General features: G+C 43.1%; 1 protein-coding gene across 50 annotated transcripts in view; it reads right to left on the bottom strand.

Moving 5' to 3' along the window:
* Nucleotides 1-784: 784 nt before the first annotated feature.
* EPB41L1 (erythrocyte membrane protein band 4.1 like 1) overlaps nucleotides 785-12509 on the bottom strand; it is a 113820-nt gene continuing 102095 nt past the window's right edge. For all 50 annotated transcript variants that reach the window (XM_056811813.1, XM_016427550.2, XM_056811818.1 and 47 more), the window contains 3 exons: nucleotides 12272-12352; nucleotides 9696-9812; nucleotides 785-4140 (listed from right to left, as the gene is read on the bottom strand). In XM_056811813.1, coding sequence (XP_056667791.1) covers nucleotides 4132-4140; nucleotides 9696-9812; nucleotides 12272-12352 — 207 coding nt within the window. In that variant the 3' untranslated portion in view covers nucleotides 785-4131. The remainder of the gene's footprint in view (nucleotides 4141-9695; nucleotides 9813-12271; nucleotides 12353-12509) is intronic.

The following is a 12509-nucleotide window of genomic DNA, read 5'->3' as shown; positions in this document are numbered from 1 at the left end:
CAACTTTGCATAACTAAATGCATAGTGCCTGATATTTATTCAGTGAATGAATTAAACCCAAATTTTTAAAAAGCTTACATTGAATGAAATGTTTAAAATTTAAATTTTAACATATATAATGTGGCATTTTATAGGAACGAGACCATCCACCAGGGTGATTTCCCAGGTTGATGAAGTCTCACCCTTTTAAAGTTATTTTCAGTTATCATTCTATTCAGTGATCTGTTTGGACCTCAGGGGGTTTTGTGTTTGTCTTCCAGTTTTGCCTTCCCCTTGTTGGAATCCCATGTCTTACATCTCCCTTCTGACAATGCCTGATTGAAGCAGTGCTTGCAGGCTTGGAAACCATTTTTAAAAAGGCTTTATAGAATTACATGCAAAATAAAAATAAATAGGCATTGAGAGAGGTAGGTATATCTCTTCATTACCTCCCTTCCCAACTCCTACCCCTCCACTGGGAGATGAACCTTACTCAGTTCATGGACTTAATAACATATAGCTGGAAAGCTCAGGGGCTTTTTGGCCTCCTGTTCTGCTAGACAGTTGGGGTCCAAATAAGGAAGGAAGGAAGCCTCTAGATAAGTCCTTTAAACCCAGCTGGTAACCTAACACTGGCTGCCAGTGTGTTTGTAGGCCCCTGGTAGGCAGGGGTGTTAGTTATACCTCCCTGCGGGGACTTCTCTTCTCTTGCCAGGCTGCTGGAGACACTGCTTGTCATTTGCTAATCCAGATGCACACCCTGCTCGTACCCTTGAAGTCACAGAGGAGGCGGTGGGGCCACATCTGGTTCAGAATCAAACACATTTATTTCACTTTTATTGAGTACAAGAACAGAGAGCACACACGCATACAGCACGGAGCACTGGGGGTAGGGCAGGGCATTAGGGGGCACAAGGGAACAGGGGTTAGCGAGGGAACAAGAAGGAGGCTGTTGAAGTCAGCTGGTCAAAGGTGCTTCTGAAAAAATAATTTATTTATAGTGTGTCGTTGTTCATGCATTGCAGGCCAGTCTTGGAATGTGCTTGCAGGATTCAATATTTGTAACAGGCACTGACTCTTCCCGCACCCTCAACCCGAAGGGATCCAGAGAAAGAAAACTGAAGGCTTCACAGAATCTTAGAACTGGAGGAGTCTCAGGGGGTCACCAGGTCCAGCTCCCCTCCCCATTTTCATGGATGAGGACGTGAAGCTCAGAGAAGTTATTTGCCCAATGTGGCACAGTGAGTTGGTGGCAAAAAAACCAAGATGACCCCAGGTCTCCTGACCCCTGGAATACTTACTCCCTTACCCTCTAAGAGAGAAGAGGAGCAAAAGAGAAGTGGAGGAGGGAGAGAGAGCCTATGCCTAATGTTTTCCATGCAAAGGATGGGTGGCTAAGAGCCAATGGCTTTATTTTGCAGCTTCCCTGCCTCTGAAAGATTTAGCTCTCCCTTGATTCTCACCTCTCTAGAGAAGAAAAGGACGGGACTGTCTGGAGGGTTCCTGGAGTTTCCCAGTGAATGGACTCATCCTTGAACTGTCGGGGATCATATGGACCCTTGACCCCCTCCAGAAAGAGTAATCGCTGAATACTCACACAGGAGATATAGGGCTTGTGGGAGCCATTAGAACCTGAGACAGGTAGTGTGGGCCAGGGCCATTTCTTCGGAATGGAGGGCTAGAGCCCAGAAGAAGGACTCCTTCACAACTCTCTGTGGGGTCTGCAGGTCCCATATAGCACTTTAACCTCTTGTCTTACCTAGAGTGCTTAGGGAAAGAGTAGTGGAATAAAGACTTGGCATCTAGAATAAACTAGGAAAGGGAGCACACCCAGCACCCCTGGACTAGCGTTGGGGTTAGCAGGAATTTACTCAGACCTGGATGATCCCAATGCCACAACACTGCCCCATCTCTTGCACTATCCCTATTTGTCAGGGAGGAGGAAGAAGGGATTCCAGCTCAGGTCAGGGTTAAAACTTGACAGCCTCTGAGACTTTTTCTAGCTCTGAGATTCTGTGAAGAAGGGGAATAAATAGGATTTAAATGTGTTTGGGGAATGGAGTGAGGGGAGGAGATGTTTAAAGTGCAGTGGGGGCATTTCTTTCCTAATGCCCTACCCTGTGGCAGCCCACTTGGAGGGGGTCACCCAGCTCTAGCCCTGACTCCACTGGGCCTTAGCCAGTAACCAATGGAAAGCCTTGACATGAGATATGGTGAAGAAATGGCCCAGAAGGACTGAAGCTCTTTTGGCTCTTTGTGGATCTTCTAGGGGTCTCCATTGTTCTCAGACTTAAGAGTTCAGATGCAGAAAGAGGACCGGAATCATTTTCATAAAGCCAGTGTCCCAGGTCTCTTTTTATTCCCAGCTGGGATCACACTAGTTTTTAGAGCCTGGAGGGAAGTGAAAGATTTAGTCCAACTCCCTCATTTTACAGATGAGAAAACTAAGGCCCAAAGAAGGTAAATAAATTATCCAAGGTCACTGGGTCACATTTGGGCATTGGGAGCAAGAGTTTGAGAGTCCTCCATGATCCATGACAATTCTTGTCCCGGGTCTGGGTCCCCACCTTGTTGCCACTCTGGCTCTTCCTTTGGCACATCAAGAGGAAGGTAACTAGGAATTTTAGGAAGACTGGGAGGTAGGGCCAGGGTAAGCTCTACCATGCTCTTAGAATCAGGGCCAAAGATCAGCCACAAATGTGGTCAGGGAGGAAAGGGTGTGTGGCCATAAAAAAGGGATTCAGGCCCCAGGCTAGACCTTAGGAAAGAAGTCTGAGGTCCCAGGCCAGCCGAGTAAGCCCCAAGTCCTCTTCCTCCATTTCCAAAGTAAAACTGGGCCTCTCCAGAATTCAGCTAGGCTGGTGGAGGGGCAGGAATGAGATGGGGACAGAGAATGGTGAGGCCTCTTTAACTGGCACATTCAGGACAATGGCTCTGCTGCTTTCTTGCCAAATCCTTGCTCCTCTACCACCCCAGGACCTGCCCCTCACTACCCACCAACCCACCAAAGACGAACACCACACATTATTTCACGACACCAATCCCTTCAGCCACCATGACAAAACCTGCACACAGACTCTAGGCCTCCTGGGGTGAGATTTCAGTGTGATCTAAGAACCTCAGAATACATCAACCAAATAATTATAATCAAATAATTATAATTTAAAAACTTCAGCATCATACTTACCAGCACTGTTTATTTTAATATTTTCCCTGTTATATATAATATACATAACTTAAAAGCACATCCGTATGAATACCCCCCCACCCCACCCATAGGCTGCACCATTGTAGTGAGAAGCCACAGACACACAATGTCCACTTTTCCTCTCTTCAGATTTTTCTCTCCAGTATTCTTTGCTTCCGATGATGAGTCGCCTGCAATTCCCTGGGCAGCCCTGGGTGGAACACAGGAGGGGAGGGGGCGACAGAGAGGAGAGAGGAGGAGAATGGGGCAACAGTGGGGAGAGAGAATACGACAAGACTAGCATGAGCTGGAGCAGGGAGGAGAGAGGGGTATGGATACTAGCCACTAGGCCCAGTGGGAAAGAACTCCTTCCTTTTGTCGGTGGGGATCTTCTTTCCTTCATTTGAGCATTATTCTTGTGGGAGCTTCTACGATGCTTGCTTTGTTGCAAAGCATTTCCCCTCATTCACGTGGATGATGGATGATGGAAAAGAAGGAACGGATCACACACGAGTCCTCTTGAGATGGGACACGCAGAGCCTGTGGCCTGCTGTGCAGCTGCGATGTGACGAGGGGTCTGGCTTTTATTTTTATTTATCATGGTAGTATTTTTTTCTTCTTTTTCTTTTTTTTTCTTAAAAATCCCATCTGTTTTTTAAATTTGTCTGCAAAGGCGAACGCAGGTGGTTGGTTGGTTTGCTTTAGCCGTTGGTTTGATTTCTTTCCCCCCAGCTTCTGTAACAGTGCAAGACTGTGTTCTGTTTGCTGTGTGTGTGTATATATATATATATATCCCTATATATATGTCTATACATATATATGCTCTCCCTTTGTAGTCTCTCAGCAGGGACGGAACATTGCAGCTGGGTTGTCTGTGTCTAGTTGCAGAATCCAGTGTGAAGGCTCTCTCCTCAACTGCCCTCCAAGTTGGTTTGAATAGAGATGCCAACTTCTTTGCACAAGGGTCAAGATTCCTGGAGGTCCAATGGGAGGGGAAAGAGGAGTGGGGAGAGAGAAGAAAAGAAGCAAAAAAAAAAGGACAAAAGACAAAAGAAAATAAAAGAAAGAAAAAGAAAAAGGACAATGTTGGTTAATAGTTTCTGGCTATTTTCTCACCACCTTCCCTACTCAGACCTTCTCCTTCTTGACTGAGCAAAGGCAGCCCAGTGGCTGGTATGCTCGATTGGTGATCTTTCCCCCCAGTTTCACAGAGAAGTCTCAAGCTGGTTCTTGCCATGGCCTCCTTTGGTGGTCTGGTGAAATTGCTGGATCCCTTCTCAGAATCATGTTTCCATGAAGGGGAAGAGAATAAATATTTCTATAGTGTCTTTTATGGCCAGGCATTGCCCTAAGTATTTTTACAAATATCACTTCATTTGATCCTCACAACCTCCCAGAGTCATAGGTGCTATTATTATCCCCATTTGTACAGTTGAGGAAACTGAGACAAACAGGGTTATGTGACTTGCCCAGAGTCACACAGCTAGTAAATGTCTGAGGCCAGATTTGAACTCAGGTCTTCCTTATTCCAGACCTGGTACTCTATCCACTATATCAGTTGTTTTTAAAAGCTGAAAATAAAGTACAGAGGATTATGAAAGAAGTCTATTGTATTGAAATATAGTTATCAAAGGGACAGCTAGATGGCTCAGTGGATCAAGAGTAAGGCCTGCTGTCAGGAGGTCCTGGGTTCAAATGTAACTTCAAATACTTCCTAGCTGTGTGACCCTGGGCAAGTCACTTAATCCCAACTGTCTAGCCCTTACTGCTCTTCTGCCTTGAAATTGATTCTAAGAGTTAAAAAAAACAACACAATTATGAGAATATTAAAGTCATGGATATTAGGTTAAAAAGCTGTTTTTGGGGGGGGGGGAAGAGATGAATTTGGACTCAGGAATCCCAGCACTCCAAACTAGGGTATGAAGCCTTTCAAAAGTGTCACCAATACTCCTATCCTCTTTTTATTTTTTTTCCCTACCCCTTTTTCTTTTGGGCACATGGAAGGCAGAGGAATTGGTTGCCAGGTAACTCTGTCCTCAATGTAGGTGGCTGTTACCACGGCTGACCATGGGCAGAGCAGGAACACGGTGACTACTTACAGCATGAATACATGTTGGCTCAATGAGTTCCACATTAGGTGAACCTGGATCCCCATGGGGACCTAGATACCAGGTGCAGGGTGGGGCAGTGGTTAGAGACTTGAATTGGGAGTCAGGAGGCCCCCAATTCAGTCCCGTCTCTGCCACTAATTTGCTACGTGGCTTTGGACCAGTCAGATGTGACGAAGGTCTCACATTTATACAAATCCTTTCATCTCTCTCAGCCTATGTGCTCACCTAGAAAATGAAGATCTTGGATTTTGAGATCCTTCCCCTTCTGAATACTCTGATCAAGAATGCCACAGTGTGCCCTTAGGCAAGTCAATTTAATGGATATCCATCAGAAAGTGCCTCATTTGTAAAAAAAAAAAATTTCACAGTCTACTTTATATAATTATCAATCCTACGGGAAAGACCTAGAAGGGACCATGGAGAAAATGCTCAGTCAAATCTCCTCTCTCCAGAGATCAGAAAACTGGGTAAGTGACTTGCCCAAGGACTCAAGAGCAATAAACATCAGAGGCAAGATTTGAACTGAGGTTTTTCTAACTCCAGAGTAAATGTCCTTGAGGAAGGTGTAGAAATGTGAATCATATTATTGATATAAATAATCATTATCATTATTGTTGTCATCATCATCACCCAAAAAATGTCAGCACTAGAAGAAACCTTAAAGATCAACTATAGTCAATCAATTAAGTGTCACAGTATATAGAAAGCTAAGCTTGGAATCAGAAAGACCTGAGTTCAAATTTGACCTCACTTGCTACCTGTGTGATCCAGGGCAAGTCCCTTAACTTTCTTTGCCTTGGTTTCCTCATCTGTCAAATGAGCCGGAGAAGGAAATGACAAACCACTCCAATATCTTTGCCAAGAAAACCCCAAATGGGGTCATGAAGTATTGAAGAAAAGTAGTCAACCAGCAACAAGATTTGGAGCTGAAAGTGACTTCTTGAGATGATCTAGTTCCAACCTTTCCTCCAGGCAACTGAGGTCCTCATCACATCTGATTTGCCAAAGGTCACATAGCAAATTAGTGGCAAAGACAGAACAAAAATTTATTGTCATGCAAAACATACTTCCCTATTGGTCACTGTTGTAAAGATAAATTCACACATAATCAAAACCCCAAAATAAAATCAAAGATAAACTGATGGGAAAGACAACTCCAACAGTTCTTTCTCTGGAGGTGGATAGTATTCCCTGGCATAAGTCTTTCAGGATTGTCCTAGATCATTGCACTGCTGAGAGGAGCCAAGTTTTCACAGATAATCATCATCCAATAGTGCTGTTATTGTGCACAATGTTCTCCCAATCCAGCTTATTTTGCTCTGCATCAGTTCCTGCAGGTTTTTCCAGCTTTTTCTGAAATCATCTTGCTTATTATTTTTATAGAATAAGCTATGGTTTTCTAAGTCAATATGTGGCTCACAAGGGCTGTTTCTATTTGAGTTTGACACCACTGCACAACAGCTTTTTTCCCAGGTCATCTGGTTACCTTCTCATTTTATAGAGCAGGAAACTGAGGTTGAGAAAAGTTAAGTGACTTGTCTAGAGTCAGACAGGTATTAAATAGTGAGGGAATTGCGAGGATTAGGACAAGAAGTGGTTAAATTGTGAGAACTAAATGAACTACAAAGACTTCATCTTGTGATTTAATTCTGGAGCTAGCTCAGTTCCCTTTCTATTGTGAGAAATCTTTATTCAATTGTGGGAATTGGGAGAAAATGTTATTATATTGTTTGAACTGAGCCCTGAATGGCTGGAAAACTGGACCACCCATACCTGCTGTTATGATTATGTTGACCAGAAACACAATCAAATCCTAAAATTGATGTTAGGAGTTTTCTCATATTTGTACATCTTAAGAAACCCATAAATCTTATCTGAAAACTGGTTCCATGCTGATCAGTTATTGTTTCCATGTTCTTTTTTGTTTGTACCTCTTCTTCTGAATTCAAGGAATTGTACCTATTCACTTTCCCTGTCCCAGTTTGGAAAATCCCTTATCTTTCTTCCAATTAGAAATCAGATAACCTAATGTTGTATGTTTCCTTTTAATTAATTGTCCTTTCTTGATTTTTTTTAAACCCTTACCTTCCACCTTAGAATCAATTCTGTGTATTGGATCTAAGGCAGAAGAGTGGTAAGGGCTAGGCAATGGGGGTTAAGTGACTTGCCCAGGGTCACACAGCTGGGAAGAATCTGAGGCAAGATTTGAACCTAGGACCTCCCGTCTCTAGGACTGGTTCTCAATCCACTGAAGTATCTAGGTGTCCCCTGATTGTTTTTTAATGTATTAAAGTCTGTTTCCCTCTGTATTCAGGGTCCCACCCTAAGCTGAGGAAGGATTCTGGTCTTGATTTGTTAGGCAATTGGCATGCATTTTCTGTAAATGGAATTATTCTCCTTTGTTTATTTTAACTTAATCAATCAAGAACTTGGAGTGCCCCTCCTTTCACACTTAGTCAAACACTTGAAGAACCTTTTACTAGACCAGGAAGTTTGTACCCTCAAAGACCAGAAGTGGATCCCACAAGCACTGCAGTACCAGGCAAATTAAGAAACTATGATTGGTTCCTGAGATGTGAGAGATCAGTCCACAGTGAAAGGAAGTAGAAACCAGGGAGACAGGAGGTGGCGCAGGAAAAAGGCTATGAAAGGTGAGACTGGAGAGCTGAATAGGCACTTCTGCCTTGGAACACTGCTACTTTGGAGGACTTCTACTGCCTTGGATCTTATTCTGCATTGGTGGTTCAAAGAGTTCAGGCTTTGGTGTCTAGGCTTGGATTGAGGAAACTCTGGCCAGAGACATTGGCCTTTCAGCTCTTCTCCTGTCTTCAGTGGAACCCCCTCTTTAGGGAGGCACTCAGATCTGGACTTAGAATATTTAGCCTAGGCAATATTCTCTACTTCCTTCCTACGTCTCCCTCTCTTTACTATCTCAACCTTGCTGTGATAAAGCTACTAAAAGCCTTGTGACTTAAGAGTTAATTTTTATAAATGGCAACCACAACTTTTTATGACTCAATGGGGCCAAAATCAATTTTAACTCTTACAATTCGCTCATAAATTGCTATGTTTGGAAGATTTTATCTTTTACTCATTACAATAGGGAGTCTCAGCTTCTCTGATTACCACTGACCCAGTGTTCTTTCCCATTGCCCTTTGATCCTTCTCTAAAAATCACTTGCCTTCTCATAATTTGTTTTTCCTTATCAAGGAGGGTTCTGAACAGTCAAACAACATTCATCTCGTGCTTTAAGCTAGGGGGTGATTCTTGGAGGCGGAGTGGTGCTGAGAGCTGGAATAAGGAATAAAGGGAAGAAAATTTCTGCTCCTGAAGAGCATTGCTGTTAGAAAGTGGGATCTAAAAGATTGTGGGGTGATGGCATGAAAAAATTAAAGGAGGGTAGATGAGCAAACCCAAGAAGGAGGAGATAGACAGGTTTGAACGCCAAAGAAGGAGCAGAGGCAGCTAGAAGTAAAAGCTGTCACAGATCTACAGGTGGGAGCAGCAGGGGTAGGAGGATTCCAGAACGGGAAGTCTTGTTGGAAAGAACTTAGACACGTGTTTGTATGGAGAAGGGGGAGGGGGAAGAGAAGTAGTGAAACTAAGACAGTATGTTATGAATGGAATAGAAAAAGAACACAGGAGGATGTTAGATGGATATAAAATAGAAAAGATCCTTCAGAAAGGTGGAAGAAGACTCATTTCAGATCTGGCAGGACTCAGAGCTGAAAAGGACCTTAGAGGTCATCAGATCCAATCCTCTGATTCTGTGTATGAGGAAACTGAAGCATGAGACTTGCCTAGATGAGATAGTAGTAGTGATAGGCCTAGAACTGAGGATACCTCATAGTCTTATCTTTCTTCTTTCTCTCTTTATTCTCTTCATCTTTTTTTTCTTTCCTTTTTGTTTCTGAAAATGTATATATAATTCTATACCCATACAGATTTTTTTCAAAACCTCCACATTACTCCCCAGTCCAGGAAGCCTATCCAGGGGAAAAAAACCTTGAATGAGATTATAAAGACTAGAAATATTAGTAGCAATTTCTCTAGGCTGAGATCATCCATCCATGCTAGTATATGGGATGCTTGTGATTTCCCTTAAACTGAAGAATGCTACCTATATACATGGGGCAGCTAGATGGTACAGGGGATAGAGTGCCGGGCATGAAGTTAGACTCATCTTCCTGAATTTAAATCAAGCTTTAGACGTGCTATTTGTATGATCCTGGGTAGATCACTTAACCCTGTTTGCCTCAGTTTCCTCATCTGGAAAATGAGCTGGAGAAGAAAATGGCAAACCTCTCTAGTATCTTTGCTAAGAAAACCCCAAATGGGGTCATGAAAAGTCAGACAGGACAACAATAAAAACCTGTGAATGAATCATCAGGGCCCGGAGGGAGATGGCATTCATTACCTGTGGTTTCTTGTCCCTTTCTTCTGGAGATGGGTCTGTTTCTCTGTATACAACGGCTTTGGTTACCAGCATGTCTGGGTGTTGCAGTTTGGCTTCCTTGATGGCCAAAGCCAATGCCTGGAACACAAAGGCAGGACATTTTGTGAAATAAACAGCTCCTAATTTGAACTCAGTGACCTAGACCCCAGGATGCTTGGGGGAAAGAGAGTAGAAGGCTACATCCCCAAATGAATCTCACTAAGGCTGAAGCCAGGGCTGAGATTTAGGGACTGGAGCATGTCTCAGCAGGAAGCCAGATCACCAACCAAACCTATAGACTCTGGAGCCTTTCAGCTATGGATGTCCCTTCCTAGCCAGTTCCAAGGATAAGCACCAAGAAGGGGCAGGAATCCTGTGTAATCCCCTCCTACAATTTGTGAGACTTTTTGAGGAGAAAAAAAGTGAAAGAGGGAGAGGGGAGGAAAAGGAAAGAGATGGAAATAAGGGAGGGGAAGGAAGAAAGAAAATGGGAAGGAAAAAAGAAGGGAAGAAAGGTGGGGAGAGAAGGAAGAGTGAAGGACAGAAAGAAAGGAGAGAGGCAGGACAGAGAAAAAGGAAGAAGGTAAAATGTAAAGGTGGAGAGAGGGAGAAGGGACAAACAGATAGAATATAAAGGGTAGGAAGACTGTTCATCCTTTAAAGCTCAGCTCAGGCCCACCTCCTCTAAGAAGCCTTCCTAGACTACACTACCATAGCCCACAGTAAGTACTACCTTCTCTCAGAATATTTAAAGAACAACATATTTTAGAGTTGGAAGAAACCGTAAAGATTACAATCCAATTCTTTCATTTTGCAGAGAAGGCAAATGAGGCCCAAAGAAGGGGAAAGGTTTGCTTAAGGTTACAGAGCAGAGATAGAAATCAAATTGAGGCTTCAGATGTCAAATCCAGAGCTTTCCCCACTATAATCTGTTACTCTACAACATTCATTTGGTCTTCATAAAGCTGTAGGAGCTCCTATTGCCTCCAGAGAAAAATTCAAACTTCTCCTCCTGGAATTCAAGGCTCTTCGTAAACTGGCACCAGACTTATTTCACATGTGTCTTATCCATGAATTCTATGCACTAGCCAAAGAGGAATACTCTGTCCCATAAGGTAACATGCTCTGTGCATTTCCACCTCCTATGCCTTTGCCCATGATGCTTCCTTCCTAAGACTAGAAAACCCTCTTTACCTGTTGATTTATAGCCCATTGGAAAAAAAACCCCAACAACTCAAAGCCCAACTACTCCCTGAAGTTTCTTATCCTGCCGGCTGATAACCACTTATCTCCCTCTCTAACTCCCAGATCTTACCTATGTGTACCTCTAGGATTAACTTGTCATGCTAATTAGATGGGGTGGGGGGAACACTACCTGAGGATAGGGACCATCATATCCCCTCTCTTCAACCAGGTTAAAGTCTAGTCCAAGGCAATTAAATAACAGTTCTATATCTTATTCAATATACATCTTATTTCCCAGGGGACCAAAGAACTTTGGGAGAAAAAAAGACTAAAAATATGCTGGAGTCTATTTTAATTGTCTTTGTAAAGCTGATTGTTAAATTTTTCAGAGTGAGTATTTATTTACACATCAGAAATTAGCAAGAGCTACAGATCAGGGATTCACTTATTGCTTTGCTTATTGTCTAGACTTAAAAAGGGATGGAGAAAATGCCAATAATGCAAATTAAACTTTAAAAGTGTGGCATATCTGTTCCTCCCCCCCTTCCCACAAAAAAACTAGTTGATAATCATTTATCAAGTACACCTCTGGTAATACTTTGTAGTTTTTCCTACAGGACCTCAGTCCTTGGCTGATAACCTAAGGAGCTCAATATACCCTGAATGAACTGGAAACTTCTCGGTGAGTTTTCTTTCCTTTTCATGATCCTGGATTTGCTTTGCTTTCAAGGAAGTTTAAGATGCTTTGTGAGTTCTTTTAGTGGAGAAAATGGCTTGATGTTTTTTGCTCAAATTCCAGGTAAGTTACTTCCTGAGCCTGACACTGGCAAGGGGATCTTGGGAACATTAAATTTAGAACTAGAAAGGACGAAAGAGCATTGTGTCCCAACCCTTCTTTTTACAGAGAAGAAAATTATCCCAGAGAAGAGAAGGAATTTATTTTAGTTCACACATCAAGTCAGTAGAAAAGCCGAGACCAGGAGTCAGTTCACTGGACTTACAGGCCAGGAATCTTTCTATTAGGCCATTTCAGCTTCCTAGTCATTGCTTCTGGGGGATTCAAGGCCAAATCACTGGAGAAATGGTGGGTATGAGGGCAGAAGATGAGCACTGAATACCACTAACACTGTCAGTCTTAGCAGTAACAAGTCCATGGCTGCTGTAACTTGCCAGCAGCAACATGGGATCACCTCTGGCTGGTGAAGAGCAGATCTCAGCTTTGCACTTGTTTCACCCTTCTGACTCCCTGATTCCAAACCAGAGCCAGAACAATAGGAAATGGACTCATTCCCCAGCCCACTCCCATCCTCATCTCCAGCCTGGCCAGATGAGCTGTGAGCAGGGTTCTAAGGAGAACAGGTGGCTCCCCATACCTGGTCTTGATCAACGTCTTCATCTCCTGTGATGATGATGCGCTTCTCTATCCTAGTCTCAGAAAATCCTCCTTTCACAGTCTAAAGGGAGACAGAGAAAAAGTCAGAAATTATTTGTTTCAATCAACACTTTCATGCACAGGTCAGAAAGTTCAGCCCCATACTGGGGAAGGTACTTACCTAAAGTCACCAAAGAAATAAGTAGAAGAGGTAAGATTTGAACCCCAGGATACTTTTT

The sequence above is a fragment of the Monodelphis domestica genome, chromosome 1, assembly GCF_027887165.1.
Source record: "Monodelphis domestica isolate mMonDom1 chromosome 1, mMonDom1.pri, whole genome shotgun sequence".
NCBI lineage: Eukaryota > Metazoa > Chordata > Mammalia > Didelphimorphia > Didelphidae > Monodelphis > Monodelphis domestica.
Note: the sequence above shows the minus strand (reverse complement) of the source record. Positions and strands in the feature narration are given on the sequence as shown.